This window comes from Dermacentor variabilis, chromosome 7 (assembly GCF_050947875.1).
Source record: "Dermacentor variabilis isolate Ectoservices chromosome 7, ASM5094787v1, whole genome shotgun sequence".
Lineage (NCBI taxonomy): Eukaryota > Metazoa > Arthropoda > Arachnida > Ixodida > Ixodidae > Dermacentor > Dermacentor variabilis.
In genome coordinates, this window is record NC_134574.1 from 115,387,578 (window position 1) to 115,406,089 (window position 18,512).

At 47.9% G+C, this 18,512-nt stretch overlaps 1 protein-coding gene across 2 annotated transcripts in view; it reads right to left on the bottom strand.

The window, feature by feature from the left end:
• The window catches only part of LOC142587804 (uncharacterized), a 72,710-nt gene that overhangs the window by 16,159 nt on the left and 38,039 nt on the right, over positions 1–18,512 (bottom strand). The window contains exons 7-10 of one of the 2 annotated variants that reach the window (XM_075699075.1): positions 10,108–10,508; positions 5,525–5,897; positions 5,052–5,110; positions 1,571–1,632 (exon numbers count right to left, since the gene is read on the bottom strand). In XM_075699075.1, coding sequence (XP_075555190.1) covers positions 1,571–1,632; positions 5,052–5,110; positions 5,525–5,897; positions 10,108–10,508 — 895 coding nt within the window. Of the gene's footprint in view, positions 1–1,570; positions 1,633–5,051; positions 5,111–5,524; positions 5,961–10,107; positions 10,509–18,512 lie in introns of both variants that reach the window. The other variant, XM_075699074.1, reaches the window with a different exon arrangement.

Below are 18,512 nucleotides of genomic sequence, written 5' to 3' on the forward strand. Positions count from 1 at the left end.
AAGACGTGGCTAAACCGTCAAGGGAGGCGCTAATTAATATGAAGTTTCTTTAAAACCCTATTTTCGTTAATTTCGCAGTAAGAGGGCGATTATTAAGAAAGGAAGTGAAGGTAAGAGCTTTTTTTTTTACTTTGCGGCGAAATCCCTACGTCGGCATACGTATTATAAAAGCGATGTCACGGATTTCGAGGCATTTTCTCGCACACGGGTCATTTTGGCACAGCAAAAGTTCTCGAAACTCGCAGAATCTGGCTGCTTCAGAGCGCAACGTAATCCACCTTTAACGAAGAGCAACCACCCAGTTCACGACAGACGTCATACCCATGACGTCACAGCGAGTCGGTGAGGGAATAGCCACACGAGGCGATGCCGCCATCCGCCCCAAATAGTTTCTGCTTCTTTTCACACATGCGATCGAATCCTCTCCATTCGCGAAAACAGTGGCCATCTCGCTATTACAGAAGCGCAATTTACTAAAACAGCTTAAACTATTATTTCTCTTGATTGCCCCTTTAATAACCACAACAAAAAGAAGAGAACAACGGAGCGGATCGCTAAGAATTCACGATATTATAAATTCAAGCGTACGAGACGTGGACACAAGACAGGGCACGTTTGTGTTGTCCGCTTCATCTCCCTCGCGTTCGCGTCTTTTCATAACAGTATTTAAAACAATAAATAACCAAGCGGTAGTCTATATACGCAGAAATATAACTGCAAAAAATTGAATGAGCGCAGCGAAAAAGACGGACCAGCGAGAGAATACCACTGGCGTTCCAACAACTGGTTTATTTCGGGAAGGAGGAAAAAAAAGATCGTCGTGGCTTGCGCACGCGCGTTTTAAAAGCAAAACTCGACAGCCTCTTTATCAGAGGTAAATTACTTGCCGCATAATAAGCGTTTCGAGAAACTTATTCTGCCTTTGCTCAACAGACGTGTCACTGAATCTTGGTCGCCGTTATAGCTGAGAGATGCAATCCGTAGCGAAGCAACGCCCGGTATCTTAATCTGCTTCAAGTTATATAGCAACCGTTCTAACTGCACCGGAAGTGCGATGCTATCACTGACATAACACTGTTGGAAATATGCCGGAGGCTTTGCAAATGCTTCCTACATCCGGTGCGGTTGCTCCGCAACACCCTAACCTTTACATGTGTGCTTCACCAACATCTGAGCTTCGTACAGAGACCTGCATTTTTTTTCTTTTTAGGAAAAGACAAAAAAATTACGCAAGGAACCGTACGATACATTGATTTTAGCCAAAACACTCCGACACGATATACCCAAAATGTTCCCCCTCCAGACTGACCTGCAGGGACGTGGAACCGGTGAAACGCGACGCGTAAAACAAAATTGCGAATTGCTAAATTTGCGCAGAGTTATCTGTACGAGCGCGGCAACCGCTGTGGAACTCACCTTAACAGAATCCTTGTAAAAGCCTGTAAAAGCAGCTTTAAAGATGACAGCTTTTCGTTTGCCCGACTACTACACATTTAGACTAGGTCAGAAAAGGCGCCAAATGCGTCGCCGCTTGCCAGAGAAGGGGAGTGTTTTCTTGGTCACCACTCACCTCTTGCTGAAGATGATTTTGAACTTGTAGCTCAGGTTCAGCTCGGGGTCTTCCGCTTCCAGCTGCAGTTAGCCACACACACACACACACATACATACAGCAGTTTGCTCAGTTGTGTTTGTAGTTATTCACGGTTAACGACATTCCACCGAGGCACTTCGGGACTGGTAAAGATATATATATATATATTTTTTTTTTTTGGGGGGGGGGGGAGTTCGCTCAAAGAATGCACGAACCAGTGGTTGTCGTTGTTTCCACGGAGTGTCTCATTTCCACAGGGGCTACAGCGCTCGCCTCTCGAGTGCCGAGGCAAATTCTCAATACATCGACTCAAAAAAAAAAAAAAAAGAAAAGAAAATTGCGCTGATGCACTCATCTCGAGCCAAGTACTACTAGTCTGTGTGTCGTTAATGTGTTGTGGCGAATGCCGCGTCCAAGGAAGTGTAACTTAGAAGGGTGATGGTTTGGGCTAGTTGGTTTTCCATTTTAGATTGTGTGGTACAGTGCGCAGCTTGGGCAAGAGAGGCGCTTGTCCTCGTTTTTCTTGCGTCCCTTGTCCATGCTTCGCGCTGTACCACACAGTCCAAGGACTTTGACTGCGTGTATGTGATTCTACACAGGCCTTTAAGCGTAACCACGAGTTTCACTGGTTGGCTGTGTTTACACGTAGTATTCTATATTTCCTGCGTCCTTCCCCCCCCCCCCTTATTTTATAGCAGGCATACCTGTCAAGAGTGGCTTAGGCAGAATTTTTCTTTCGCGTGAGCAGGGGGGGGGGGGGGGGGGAGGTAGACCCGTTGTTGATCGGCGTCAGAGACAGAGGTGAGAAGGAGCAGAAGGTGCCTCCATATAAACACAGGAATTACCGGGGGGGGGGGGGAGAGGGGGGGTCGGCGTGCTCGGCGGGCCACCCCCCTGGCTGCGCTACTGCCTTTCACCAGCATGAGAAGGAGCAGCCGCCTTTACAATAGAGAGGTTTTAGCGGCCACAAATCTACTATATAGACCCCAGAAATGTTCCACCAGATTAAATGTTCTGAGGGAAAGGCAGCAATTTTATGCAGGTACACACACGAAGCTCGAACCGACGCGTTTCCTGCATGCTTCCAAACTCCCACCCAAATTTGGTGTTTCCAGCTGTGTTTTCTTATGGGTGCACAGACTACTAAATTCATTTCATATTCATGTTCCAACGATATGAATAAGTGCGAGAAAAGCGCTATGTGAGCAGCATGACGGGCTCTCACACTACATACATTATGTCGATTCGGCAAATAACTGATGTCCGAGAAACGAAACAGATGTATGAATCTATTGTAACAAATACAGTCGAACGCCTTCGTAACGTTGTGCTTGGGGCCTCCGCGAGATCATTCGTTATACAGGTCACTTCGTTGTAATGGTTGCACACCACACCGCTTACAATAGAACCAGGACAGAATTATTCCTTCGTTAGACAGGTAATTTCGCTGTTCAGGGTTCTTTGTAGAAGCGCTCGACTATAGACTAATACATGTTTATGCCGAATAAAAAAATATATTATAACTGACAAGAACTAGAAAATTGTCACTGCACACTGTCGGTATAGCACGTTTTGAGTCTTCTAGACATACACATGTCTCCTGGAAAACAGCACGAGTACTAGGGATTTCAAAAAAGACATGGCCATAAATTGGCTGTTTGCAACTGCATACCTGTGTCAATTACGTGCGCACGCTCAAAGTTGATAGAACATGTAGTTGCCGGTGAAATAAGACTGTTTTTAGACAATAAAGATATATTACCACCTTTTCATTGCGGGTTTAGAAAAGGCAAAGCGACCACTACTAAATTATTAACTACAATTTCACGATTGCTCCTTGGTGTTATACCATGCTGGGCAAAAATATACATTATTTCTAGATTTCAGGAAAGCCTTTGACAAAGTGTTGCATGGGAAACTTTTTAATCTTGAATCCATATGTCTTACAATTCATAACGTTAAATGGGTAGAGGCCTACCTAAAGAATATGAAACAATTCGTTGGAATTGATGGCTGTGCTTCTAACATATGCTTCCTGTTACCACCGGTGTACCAAAGAGGAGTTTTTTAGGGCAACTGCTCTTTTGGATTTACATAAATGATTTAACCGCCCCCCATCAGTTGTGTAACACTTGCTATTAAACTCTTACCAGATGACTGTCATATTTATAAGGAAGTCTTGTGTAATGAACACCACAAGGTATTGCAAGATTCCTTGTTGTCAGTTTAGTGGTGGTGTCGATAATCGGATATCGAAATAAATGTGTGTATCATTCTCACCAGTAGCCTCTCCTGGTAAACACACATAAAAGAAGTTTGTATCCACTTTCACGAAGTTGTGCTTCTTAAAGAGAGAACTAAGCAAGACACCTAGTAAGGTTAGTTGGCGTATAATGCATACATCAAGACTAAGTTGGAATATGCGTCCGTAATTTGGGACCACCACCGCAAAAAGGAAACGCACTACTTGTAACTGGTACAGAGAAAAACAGTACGGTTTATTTATGAAAAGCATAAAAAATTGCGATTCTTCTGTCAAACTAGTGCCTGGTGATCACATTACAACCTTAAAAAAAGTGTAGAAAGCTTAACTAAATAGCAGTTATAATGGTTTGACAGGCACACACGACTCTATATGTCGATATCGTATGTCAAACCTGTTACTACACGAAATACACGCCATATGCAGGAACATGCATTGAAACCAACTTTTGCTAAAACAAGTGCATTCAAAAGCAACTTTTTTTCCGCGGACTATTACTGATTGAAATGCACTTCCTCCGGTCATTTTTGATGCCACTGACATGAGCAAAGAACGTCAAAATTTATTTTTTTAGTAGCCCGCAAGCATACTCCTTAGTTCTGTTGCGATATCAATTCCTGTCATTATATTCTCAATTTCTGTTGTTGAGTGTTCTTGCGATTGAACATACTTTCCTTTTTGCGCTTTTAGTGGAACATGTTTCGTGTATACTCATTCACTCCTGCTTGGGCCTTCTGGCCTACAGTATTATAAAATAAAATAAATGTGTGTAAATAGAAATATGTAACGCGTAAAAAGATACGAATACTAGGTACAACTGTAGCTTATCACTTCACATGCAAAGTTTCATGTCACTATGCGAGTCTGAAACTCAAGTTTTCGTGAAACCACATCGTCTTACCTCATTTACCATGCCTGGTGACGACTGTAGCGAAAATTTGCAAGTCATGCCTCTATTTTAACACTCCTCCATGTTTACCAACCAAGCTGATGCTCGTCTACTTGAAACCGTCACCGCCGATACAACAAAGCTTTGGAGAGTCTGCAACTATTGATCCATGATGTGTTTAGTTCCAATATGACAGTGTACACTGATATTCTTTGCGTATGCCCCATTATAATTTTTTTTTGCTAAAGTAGCGAGAGAAACGCGCGTGTCTAGTTTTACGCATAAAGAATACTGGAAACATGACTAACCATAAAAGGTCCAATCTTCAGGGAACGTAGCGCGTAGTTGACAGCTGGATGAGACCGTTCTGTAGGGGAGGAGGGAAAGAAAGTCAAGTGCGCTTCCATTGGCCGCCTCCTGTGTGTTAGCTTTTGTATAATGTGCTTCAAGGTGGCACAGGTGCGGTTATCGTTTGCAGCAGTGCCTTACATCTTTTTTTATGTGCGCGTGTTCATGAGCGCCGTATTTTTCGTCAATGAGTGATCCAATTAATACCTTCAACACTAACATTCGTGATCTTGTACACTGCTTAAAACGCTCGTTTTTGAGTATTTGTGTTGCGTGTATATGAAGTGTAGAACTGTAGTATTTTCTACCTTCCTTGCGTGAAACTTCTTTTTACGAGCACACCTATGAATTAAGAGGAGCTGCCGGCGCCGTTTAACGAAACCGGCATCTCTTTGAACAGAGATTTAAATATATATAAGAAGAAACGTGGCACCGGCAGCTGTCCTGCGCGGCTTGGTGGCCGAGTCCGGCATCGCCGAGCTCGACGTCGAGGCCTGCGCCGTCTGGAAGCGGCCGACGTGCACCAGGCCGGCTGCGGCAGCCAGCGGGTGGCGGAACTGTCCGCCAGAGGGCGAGTGAAGCAGGATGGACCCGGGGGCCGCGGTGGCCAGGTTGATGCCGGGCGCTGCAGACGTGGCGCCGCCGTGCCTCACGGTCGGCGTCAGCAGCAGGGTCAGGTTGGACCTGGGAAACCGGAACTGCTGCTGCTGCTGCTGTTGCGGGGCCGGCGGCTGCTGCTGTTGTTGCTGCTGCTGCTGCTGCTGCTGCTGACCCTCGCCCGTCGCCTGTGCGGCCTGCTGCTGCTGCTGCGGGTTAGACGAAGGGTGGGAGGCGGATGAGACGGCGATGGTTCCGGACCTTGGAGGTACCTGTGCACGGAAGGGCGAGGCACGTACCCGAGCGTAATTGAAGGGGAAAAAAAACTTGGGAGGAACACTAATGGTTGGTTAGTTACGGGTTCGTAGGTACGGCATGGAAACTGCCGTTTAGTGCCGCAGATACCGTTCGACTGCGCGAAGCAGGTAACACGCGGAGAAGCGCTTACCTTCCGCATAAATTGAAATGAGAAAAGTCGCCTTCCGAAAGTAGAGATCAGTGTGGAATGTAAATTGCCGGTAAAAAAAATGCCCGTTACGCGGCAACAACGTGATTAGATGAGCTAGTCAACGCATACTTTGCAAGCAAAGAGAGATAACAGCAGCTAAAGAACAGTAAAGCAATGCGATCGGTAGTCGGCGCAGTGCGTTGCGCCTTGTTCTTCTCCACTTCTTTAGCGTTGCTTGCTTCCAAAGCCTGTTATGCCTAACTGCATACACCGAAGTGAGACGTGTAATCAGTCTGTGGGTAGTCTCCAGGCATGGAGTATCCCAAGTGGCCGTTTTGTGGATCAAATTATGCCACTTACAGATCCAGAAACAACGTACATTGCAGTAGTTTCGGAATTATTCGCGTTATAACTTCCGCTGGTAGCGCAAGAAACTGCGCCAACTTGCACAGAAACGAGTCATTTCCAAGGTGCTTATAGTATGTACATGGGGCAAATGCGGCGCTGCCAGAACGACATACTATAGAGCATAGCAGGACTGCCAACATGGGTGGCTAGCCTTACGTCGTAGCGCCTGTGTTTGCACGCGGCTGTTAGACAAACGCCTTTTAAGTGCCGACAAAGGAGGAATTGAGTGACTCGATTCATTATTGAAGCGGTCGAGACTTTAAAATGTTGGACCTGGAATGCACAACCACGCCGCCATTGTCGCTGTCACAGACTGAATTGGTCGCACTTTGCTGCTACGTAGTGCGCGCACGCCCGATTGGTTAATGGAATGGCCGACCGAGGACGTTTAAAGTTCCAAAGCTCCACAGTGGGATGCGACGGACGGCGTGACTGAGGTGCTGCGGATTAATTTTGAGCGCCTGCTGTTCCTTATATGGCGCACCCCCAAAAGCGCATTACGCAACAACTTTTGTCGCAGGAACGCTGCGACCTCGTGCTCATCATGCAGCAAAACGCCACAGCCGATGCGCCAGCGCGGCGAGCATAAGCGCCGATCCGACGACATTCGCCGTACGTAGTAGATCGGTGATCCGATTCCCATCAACGCCGATCGTTGAAAGTCGACGCTCGCGTGTTGATATTTTAACGCGAGTAGCGCTCTTGGCATTATCAGGGCAGTTTTTCTTTGCGGCAATCTAGCTACACCACCGAAAATATGGACCGATCCCGTGTATAGTGCACGTCAAAAAAAAACCATGTGGGACAATTCGGGCGGGTATGTGCGACTGGGCATGACGCCGATCTTCGATGGACCTCTTCCACACCAATTTGGGTCGGTGTGTGTGCCACGGGGTGCGTACGCGTACTTCATGGCGGCGCCACCAGAAGGCGCAGCGTGCCCAGAGTGAAGCGCGAGGGACGAGCACGTCTGCGGTACACTTCTCGCGCATTGTGTGCTATAGGCTGTCCGCCTGCTTTTAGATAGTCACCGTAGACGAGCTCCGTCCGAACTTTCTGTATCTCCTCGTCTCAACATGTGTTGCGCTAAAGGCCAGTTTTCTGGATCGTCACGTTAAGCCTCATCTGGCAGATTACCCTTGTCGAATGCCGAAAGGTCACGCTTACCGCATGAGCAAGGGCGTGTTTAGCAATAAAAGAAGCGGATGAAAGTATAGACTAGAAGTAGATGGCAATGTTGCCTTGCAGTTCCCGCACCAGAAACTGCGGACGTCTCACGGACACTTGACAGCGTCAGTGTCCATAAAGTTGTCATATACATTATATATATATATATATATATATATATATATATATATATATATATATATATATATATATATATATATATATATATATATATATATCTTATATATCACTGGTAAGGAAGGATTTTAGTGCCTAGCTGATGTTTTGCCCGGTTGACGGCGCCATGCAAAAGCGCAAGTATAGGAATGTTGATAAACATTCCCGCACAATACCGGCCTAAATAAAAGAAAATGCGCCGAAACCTGTGACATCAACATTGATGATAACGGCGGTGAGGTTTTCGACGCGAAATTAAAGGAAACAGAGTTTTGTTTTCGTTTTGTTCTCCACCAGTAATGAACGTTTTCTTGCGAAATAAAAGAAAACGGATTGTCGCAAGAATAGTTCATTCACCAGTTTAAAATTATTCAGCGTCGCTCTTCATTGACCCTTTCCAACACGCAGCTACAACATGCGATGTTTTCTGTGCCTTTTTTATGTTGTCACATGTAGTAGTGGGTACAGTGCAAGAGGCGGGCAACGACAAGAAAGAAAGAAGTGCGCGTCATATCTTCGATGAGTTTTGGCCATGATTTTAGCGCTTCGGAAACTCCATAGGTGTGGTTATTATAACAGGTTCCCGTTTGGGCTGTACTTCACTGACAACATCCAATTCACCAATTCTAAAGACGTTTCTAACATTATTTCCTCCATAGTTGAACTTTGTAATACTATTATGGTTACCATAATACCTTTTTGCACCTGTATTTTTGCGCCTGTTCTTTTGCGCCTGTTTTTTGCGCTTGTGTGAAGCGCTTGTGTGAAGCGCTTGTGTGACGAATTTCTTTAGTGCAATTCCCCATTTTTGTATTTATTTGTTTTGTGAACTTACTCGTGTACCATGCTGCTAAGATCTTGTGTAAGATCGCAGTATATATAAATAAATAAATAAATAAATAAATAAATACCATGCAGGTCACCGCGGATTACATTTAAATGACCATGGCGAATTCATTAGCACGAGCATCATGAGCGGACCGATATGTCTGTTCTTCCAGTAGTGGCGCAAATAACAGCGATTAGATATCGAAAACATTCAATTCGTAGAGATGTCATTGAATCAATAACCACGTGGACAGAATTTCAGCAAAACTAGTGGACGTAATTTATAAGCAGGGGTGCCGGAGAATGACGCACAGCCGAACTCTAGTATAGATCAGATATACATGCGGTAAATCATTATGAGCGTGTCTCTGCACATGCCCCATGGCGTATTGCATATCCTTCTCAGTATCCCCATTGCACGGGAAGCTTTTGAAGTTATATGCTCAATATGATGACGCTAGTTAACATTCCTATCATAAATAATTCCAAGGTACCTTACTTTTTCCACTTGCGGAATAGTGAAGGTATGACAGGCATATAATAACTGGGTCCTGAAGAGGAACGACAAGAACGCCACTTAGCGACGACGGCTCAAAGCCTCCCGCTGCTGCGCAACGCTCAGAGAGGACGACCCAGCCTCGCCTTCATCCATGGCCAAGCTCGCACTGAGCCAGGCGCGCGGCGAGTCACGTGATCCGGCGGCGACCCAGCTGCAGAGAGCGCATGCGCTAAGCCGGCGGCGGAACTCGGGGCGGCGAGTCACGTGATGAGTTGCCAAGGCTACAGCGCAGCTGCGGTCAAATGAAGGTCAAATTCCCGGCGGCGGCGGAACTCGGGGCGGCGAGCTTAGTGAAGCTTTCGCTTTATGGGCTAAACCCCTTGAGCGCGATTTTGTGCGCGACAGCGACGAGCGACGGATTTGGCCGTCGCATGAACAGATCGCTCGGTCTTGTCGCGTGATCGCTCGGTTCTACAAATCTAGAATTCGTCGCTCGTCGCACGGAAGTGCTATGAGCGACTAGCCAATAGCGCGAAGCCGGAACTAGATGTACCTCACTCAAGTACTACCGATTGTGGCACGGAACGAGCAAATGATTGAATTTTTATAGTGCAACGATAAGGACCTACTGGAAGACCTTCCGAAATATTTTATGCTGGTTTTTACAGTAAAATATGTCAGCTTAAATTAATAAAGCACGCGTCACGCCAGTTTTGGCGCCTATATTGCTGTCGTCATACCGGCAACAGCGGGGAGATGTCGCTCGAAGTCATCGCTCGCACGGGGTACGACTTGCAGGCGACGAGTGAACGCGACAGCCATCTGCTTGTCGCTGTCACGCGCAAGATCGCTTGCACGGGGTTTATACTTCAAAAGGCACAGACTCGCTCACCTGGTTGATCGCAGGCAGAGGCTGAAGCAGCGCGTTGTAATACGTGGGGGCCGCGGCGAAACGCGACGCGCAGCCCGCGGCCGACGGCGTCCCGGCGGAGGAGGAGCGAGGGTTGAGCGCCACCAGGGTGTGGGTGGCGACCGGCGCCGGTCGGGCCCTGGGGCTCCTCTGCAGTTGCACGAAGGCGGGGGGCCCCTGGAACAGGCTGCGAGGCCTCTGGTGGCAAGCGGCGGGCACAGCGGTGCTCGCTTGCTGCTGCTGCTGCTGCTGCTGCTGCTGCTGCTTCTGCTGGACGGCGGACAGCAGCGTCGTCATGGTCGCAGGCGGCGACGGAGGTTCCTGGAAGTTCACCCGGCCCTGCGCGGCGTTCGACGCTTGGCCGCGGACCTCCGCTGGGGAACCTGCGGCGTTCGAGCGCGGAACCGGTGGCAGTGAACAAAGAGGACCGTCGTGCTGTGTCAAGGGTTGCGGTCTATTAAGTTATGAGAACGTGGGAAAAATAAGCCGCCGAAGGAGCGGCTATCCGGATCGACAAAAGTGAACTGCAGCGCCTTAGGAATGTAAAGGAAAATATCCGCCTCCATTCCACCTTGTGAAAGTGAGTAGACAGCGAAGCTGTTGCCGACGTTACACAAGCACCACCACTAAAAGCAATGTGCGTCACGCGCGCATTCCTCCAGGCCCTCCGCCAAGCGCAAGTGACTTACTGAACAGATTTTACAAACTACGTGAAAAAATTCGTAAGGTACGACTTACACACAAGCTGCAGACATGATAGCTTCGGATTGCAATTGGAATATACGAGAACAAGGGGCATCGTCACGTGACGATATCGCCAGGTGACGTAATATGATGATGTCATCGCGTCAAACGTGACGTCACGCGATGACTTATTCAAGTGATGTCGCCCTGATGACGTCATGTGATTATTCTTGGAGAAGCAGCACACTGTGCGCTTCCCACTTCTTTGCACAGTCTCCGGGACGGGCCCACATTTTCGTGTGAGCACCGTGCACGCAGACACGAAAAATTCCGATTAACTAGAGGCTAACAGTTTCGCTGTAAAAGGCAAAAAAATGTAACAAAGGTGGGAAAAATAATTAGCGGGAAATAAAGCAACACTTGACTGAAAAATGCAATCCCAGGCTTTGCGTGCCCGAGCCATCATACGATTATGAGACACGCTCTAGTAATATAAGGTGGGGGGGGGGGGGTGATGTGGTGGCTCCAGATTAATTGCGACTTTAGCAGGGGTTCTTCAACGTGCATCTAAATCCAAATACACGAGCATTTTTTTTTCCTTTCAACAACATCCAGATGAGGCCGCCGGGATGTACCCCTTCAGCTCAGCAGCGCAATGCCATAGCGAATGAGCTATGGACGCGGGGCTAAATCGGGCACAGCATCTATATACAACGTTCGCCGTTGGAGCGCGCTGCACCGGCGACATGCGAAGGTTTAGCCAAAGCATGCGGTTCTAGGATAGTCTATCTGTACAGACGTCTATCTGTACCGATAGTCTATCTGTACAGATCTGCAAAGAAATGACAAGTTAAGAATAGTAGTGAATTAAGAAAAAAGAAAGCACGTTAGCGTGGCAGCCAGTGGCAGCATTTGCTCCGCTGCTCGGAACACAAAACACATTATCACTTATACATCAGGCTGTTTGTTGTTACGGTTCGCTGAAGACGAGATCCTGGGATAACAGGCCACACAACGGCTTGCTATACCGAATGTGAAGAATTCATCACTGCGATTAAGATATGTCAAAAACAGTTCAAAGAAAGAAAGGTTACGATGTAGACAAGAACGCAAGTAGTCGAATCGTTTGATCGCGCTGCAATTTTCGAAATTAATACGTTATATTTTACCCCTATATTTTATTATCCAAAATAAGGTGCATACAGGTAATTACATATATGGCGTCCTATTTTACGTACCTTACACTATTTTTTCTACTAAGTAGCCAGGCCAGTTCAGACAAATGTCCCAACGCAGCACTAATTTTGAAATGCCTCTGTGACATGTTGTCGTCAGTCAGCAACGTGCTTGGCCTCCCAGAACGGTCATTGACATGCAAGTCTTCACGGGCTTTTGCGAATTCGCAACACAACCACCTCACACTTCACAGAGCAAGACACCCTTCCCCATACATGGGCTGCATTTCCCTGTGGATTTCGATGGGCGTTCGTCCCTTGCTCCATATAAAACGAATCGCACTTCGTTGCTCGTACCCCATGGACGTGTGATGTATACAACCACCATCTCCTAAAACCGACAGCAGCGCCGTGCCGCGGAGGTACCGGCAGATAAGGCTGGGCCGGTCCAAGAAAGGTCCACCGCTGGGAATGGACATGTTGATTTCGCATTTGCAGCCGTAATTTGGCTTTTATAAAAAAAAGATATGGGCAGGGACATTCTGATTCGCCCTCGTATGTTTCACTTCCGCTAAAATCATCCGGGCCGTGCAGACATACCGGCAGCTTAACTAGGGGTGCGAGTCCTGGCTGCTTCGCGTCGCACCCGCTAGAAAGTCCTGGATTGTATGAGTGACAGTTCGCTTTCGTCTTCAGGGCGTCCGATACTATAGTGCGGAGGCAACGAATAGCCGTGTGTAGGCGTCCCAGTATCAGTTGCAGGTCGTAAGTTCAGTGAATTCGCTTTTTATTGCGAAGCAATACTACTTTAGGTCGCACTTCAGCCCGTTCCGTGGCGAGGCGGTGGTAGGCACCATTGACCTTTAGCGTGACCTCGCTGCGTGACGTCACACCACGTGACCTAGAGTGACGTCACACCAGCTGTGTAAAAACGGGGCCCCATCTCACGCCGTCGCGAGGCGAGGCGGTAGCCACCAACGGCGGCCTAACTCCCGCTCCTCTCACCAGGGGCGCTACGGTCGGTGTGACGTCACACCAGCTGTGTAAAAACGGGGCCCCATCTCACGCCGTCGCGAGGCGAGGCGGTAGTACAGTGGCCACCAACGGCGGCCTAACTCCCGCCCCTCTCGCCAGGGGCGCTACGGTCACTATTGCTTCGCAATCACCAGGCTTAACCAAGCTAAGCCACGGCCGTTTTTTTTTCTTCTTTATTTTTTTTTACGAAAATGGTTCGCTAAAGTATTACGAAATATCGCGCCTCTTTTCCTACATGTCATTCGCAGCACTATTTGTGAAAGTGGCCATGCCGTTACAGTCTCGCGCAAATTCTAAAGTGGAAGGATGTTATAGCAGAGTTGCTAGCTCTAACAGAGTTTTCATTGCTCTCAAGGTTAAAAATAAGCTTTTTTTTCCCCGAAATGTACAATATTTGCAAGAATCGGCTGCGGCAGATTGCTTCTGTTAATTCGTTTCACACGTCCACGCACGCACGACGGGATAACCACACATCCATCAGCAACTCGAAACCCCGGCAGGTCAGACAAAGAAAGTCTCTTTAAAAAAAAATGTTAAGCTTAGAAAGAAATGACTGCAGTGACTATAACGCGAACTTACAAATTGCTGCGAAAAGCAGCCGTTGGTGCGTCGAACGCAATTTTTAAATGTGCCCTATACACAAACCTCGTTTCACGCAGTTATACGCGAAACAAATTTTAAGACGCTAATAATTGGGCTTACCGTGCACAGATTGCTATACAGAAGAACGACACTACAACACAATCTAACAATTTTGAAAATAATCTGTCGACTAATGCAAATCGGCCATGGTGTAGGGGTTGCAACGGTGTGCTTAAAACCTGCAGTGAGACTTGGTTCACTTCCAAGGTACAAATTGCTCGGACACTAGTTTTACTTTATGTCGCTGCGAGCCTACGTTCGTAGCGTTATGAGGGAACGAACACGATCGCCGCATCTTTTATCAGGTTATTGCTGCTGTTCACAGCAAAACACCCCTTCGGACACAGTTCAAACAAAGGGCGTGGACTCGCCTATTACGAGAATAGCCAGTGCGTGGATTGCACTAGGCGAAAATGAGGCGCTACTCGGTTTGGCATTCTCACATAGGCAGCTGCGCACACGTAAGAACAATGTTCCTCTGCTTTCCCGTGCGCGAGTGACAAAGGGCACCCTCCAGTGCACCAATGGCGTCAATCGTGCCTACCCTCATACACGCGTTCATGCCTGTCGGTATGTCTTGCTGTTATCTCCATTGTACTTTCAATGCACGTTCGCCCATATCCACAAGCAGCTACGGGAGCCACACAAATATCCAGCCTTGACAAGCATACTAGTACCGACACGCACACATCTGTTTGTGTGCGCGCTTGTCAAAGCTGGCTTTGCAGCAATAAGACGCTTTGAACGGGGAAGCCACCTTCGGCGATTCCCTTTGGTGGCTTCTTCGTACACTGGAGTTACACTCGCGAGTGCGCAGCACGCAATGTTGGCACAGCTTTATTCAGGGTCTCTGTGAACAAGCACCATTAACCGTTTCAATTCTTCCGTCTTTCACAGGGCAGCAGTTGTATGCAATGCCCTCGCCGCTTAAGACAGATGCAACTGAGCACGAGAAATTGCGCCCGAAACTAGTTATGCATATCCATTTTTCACCTTCACTTTCAGACATAGGTAAGCTACGCCGAACATGACTATGCACACAGCTCCCGGATATGTTCATTCGCGTTGGTTACGACGTGATGTTTGGCATTCCCTTGCATTCTTTGCATTCCCTGTTCGCTGCGGGATATTACTATTAGTGTTCCCGTGATGTGCGAGCCTGTACATTCCTTTAAGCTGCAAATCTTATTTTTTTTCTAGTTTTATTATTCGCGATATATCCGCTAGTTTCATAATCAGGTGTTCGACGAAAACTCGTCTGGCGAGGAAACATACTGGTGCCAAAAAACGTGCACACGCCAATAATAAAAGAAAAATAAAGAACAAAGGTTTCGGGTTTCATCAAAGGTTTCATCACAATGAAGATGTAAGCATTGGCGCGCGGATATTTATGGGTGAGGTGGTGCAGCGTTCGGGTGTATATCTCGGGAAGATTACCCCGCGTCCTGTTTATCGTGCGTCTAGTTGAGTGGATGTAAAATGATTCTATAAGCGAACGGGCAGTTAAGTGTTCCTCTTTCGCGATGATGGCTGCCGAGTCCCAGTCAACGACGCCCGTTTGCTTTTAGAATAATTTTAGATCTCATCAACTAGACACACAGTTCTTGGCACCAATCCGCTTGTTTCAGGTGCATGCACTGTCCCGGATTGAACTCCGGTCGCCTTTTAGGCAAATAAAAATAATGCAAACGAAGGCAACTTATTTGGAGCCAGACACAGGTACTTTCTGTTAAGAAATGGGGGCCAGACGGCATCACTACAAAAAAAGAAGGGGGGGAAAAAGCCCTTGCCACGGAGGAGCCATCATCCTATGCCACCTGCAGGTTGCGGCAAGAAATCTCGGAACATGCATGCATACGTATAGATTATATAAAGGTGAAGAGTGAAGAGCAGAGGGGAGAATTAAGCTTCTTACGCAAGTAAACTGCAGTTAAACCACGCCTAACTGTTATGCAAATCTTGCATTCCGGGCTGGCACACATAGTAGCACCGATTCAATCAACACTGGAAACGATGGGGATGCCTCGGCAGTCTGAAGCCAACGCTTCGACGAGGGGACGCGCTTGCGTCATGGCAGAGACGCGTCATGACGCGTCATGGCGTCATGGCATTTGCTCGTCCATCATTGCTCACTTCATACGAGTATCCATATCCCTGCTACCCATTTGTCTCGTTTGAATCAGAATACGAGCACTGCTACGCGCGCGTGCGTCCAGAGGAAAAGCCGTCCCAGAGAACACAAGAGAGAGAAAAAAACTGCTAGTGAGAGAATAACCGAGTCGCAATGTTTGCGACGCAGTCGCACAAGTGGGAAATATAACCGCTCTTAACGAGCTACGTAGGGAGCCTGGCAAAGCTCCCTCGACCCTGTGTCATGTACACTACGTATCCTTTATTTTATTGTCCGCGTCGTGGAGGCTTCGAACCATGCTCACGGCGACGTAACCAGCTGTTTGACCTGTTCGTTAATCCTCTTTTTCTTTTCTTTATTACTTTTCGAGTTTGGCGAGTAAGAGCAGTTTGTGTCGAACTGCCTGGTGCGGTAGGGGGCGACGGCTTCTGTGACAAGCACTGAATAAGGCGAGCATCGTGTGTGCAAACAAATTCTAGGAAATATATCGAGTTGCATAAGAACACGCCCATACGAGAAAAAAAAAACCAAGGCTGACTTCGCGAGAACGTGCCATTACATCACAAACGCCAGTTTCGAAAGTAATTGTGCCATCTCTCTCCAACTAGAGATGTGCCTTGCGTAGTCTGAGGGGAAAAAAAAAAACAAAGCTTTACCGCGCTCTCGTCTCGGCGGTAGAGTTTGCGTCACGAGGAAAGGGCTTTTGCAGAGCCAATAATAAGATTTCGCCCAGTGCGGTACAAGTTATTTGGACCGACGCAGCCGTTCGCACCGTCACTGCTTGCCAACCGACTTTATGGCGTCGCCTCGACGTCTTCGATTTAGACGTCTGTGCTAAACCGTACGAGGGCACCTCGCACATACATTATATTAAACCTGCCCGCTTCACGTCCAGCACAGGGGAGAAACGTGCGGCGTCAAGACTGGGGCGCCGGAAAATCGCACGCTTTATTTAGGAACTACCCGAGAACCGTGGTTTTTCTCCAGAAGAACACCAACCGCTGCGCTGAAAAGGTATAGTGACGGCTAGCATGTGTTTGATAGAAAGAGCTTTAACCGACACGCTCTGCATACCGTGTCGCAGGACGTACTTTCACCAGAGCCTACCCCCCCCCCCCCCTCCCGCGATACGCCGATCTCGCTGTAGAAAATTAGGGATTCCAAAGTCGCAGTGTTTTACAAGTCTGCGCTGCCAGCGTTATTCACTCCATGCCGATCTCCCCACTGCAGAAAAACGGGAGAATGCGCTACCTTAAAGCTCGCAATCTCGCCAGCGCTGCAAACTGCCGTATGATCCAGCCTGCTACAAACAACACCTTAAAAAACAAGCCCAAACCAAACACATTGAACCAAATTAATCAACGAGCACTAGTAAAGAGGCACGCACACGCGTACACTCGAGTGTGATACTGTTAACGTAAACTTGTAAAAATAGTTGCGTTAGCGCGGAAAGATAGATGATATGCGAAAGGTGGGGAGGTTAACCGGAAGACAAACATCTGGTTTGTTACATTGCACTGCAGAAGGGGTAAGGGGGGAGACAAAAACAATAAAGCAAAGCAGCACGCAGTAATAGAACTATATATATGAACGCAGCGCACACACTGGTGAAATGGCAACGTGCTTCCACGCCACACAACGAGCTAGGGCTATACGACGTCTCTGTCCACATGCGATATCATGCGGCCAGCTTGTCCCACTTTGCGAGTATCCGCTGCCCCCGTAAGTCGCGCATTCCACTGTTCTTTTAAGGTGCACCAGGCGACGACGACGCCACGACAACTGTAATCGCGTGACGTAGTTAAGCGAATAACAACGACTACGGCACGACGACGACAACACGTAGGTGATCGCACAACGACGATGACTGGCAGACTATATACAATAGCTTGGCGGTAGCGGCACGACGACAACGAAGTCGTAGTTTAACTGCTATTGCAATGACAGTGATACGCATAGTGCGAGGGACCTGCGTATTGTTTTGGAATCGGAGTGCTTTTCTTTTTTTTTTGCGACAGCGTTCTGACCTGCATCACCTGAGACAACTGAAAAGCGTGCACCTTAGTCGTGGACGAAACATTGACATTCCTACCAAAGCGTGTCCCGAGTGGACAGCGAATAAACTACCTGGCGCAAAAAAAAATAGCCCGAAGTTGCCGTTGAAACCATTATTCTGGGCTTGCCTCGCCACCTGTTTCTGATTCTGTATGTATAGAAGTGCGTCGCCCACTGTTCTTACTGTAACGGTCGATCTATTCCCAATGAGTGCCTATCAAATCAGGCCAGAAGCCGTTTAAATATCGGATACGTTCTCGCGAGAGTGTGTGAACGGGGCGGCTTTAAGACGAACGGCAGGACAACCATAAGAACCCCGATAAGCGAGGAGCAGAAGGACGAAGCTGGCGTCGGCGAGCACGGCCGAGTTCAACAGCAGCACGAGCCAAGTTACGCCGTATCCAAATCCGGCTAGTGGAGCAACGAAATAAAACGGCATCTTGCGTTCGTAAACAGAGAGCCAGGCGGCACTTATTTCCTTTCGGAAACGAGGAACAAAGCAGCGAGAGATATTTACGGGTTCAGGGGGAAAACAAAATAAGTACCGGCTTTTATTCGAACTCGGCTGCCAAGAAAAACAAGCCGATCCGGCTTGCGCCGGTGATGCGCTCAGCACAGAGAGTGCGGTGCAAGCATATTTGCCGACGAACGACGGAGTCGAGACG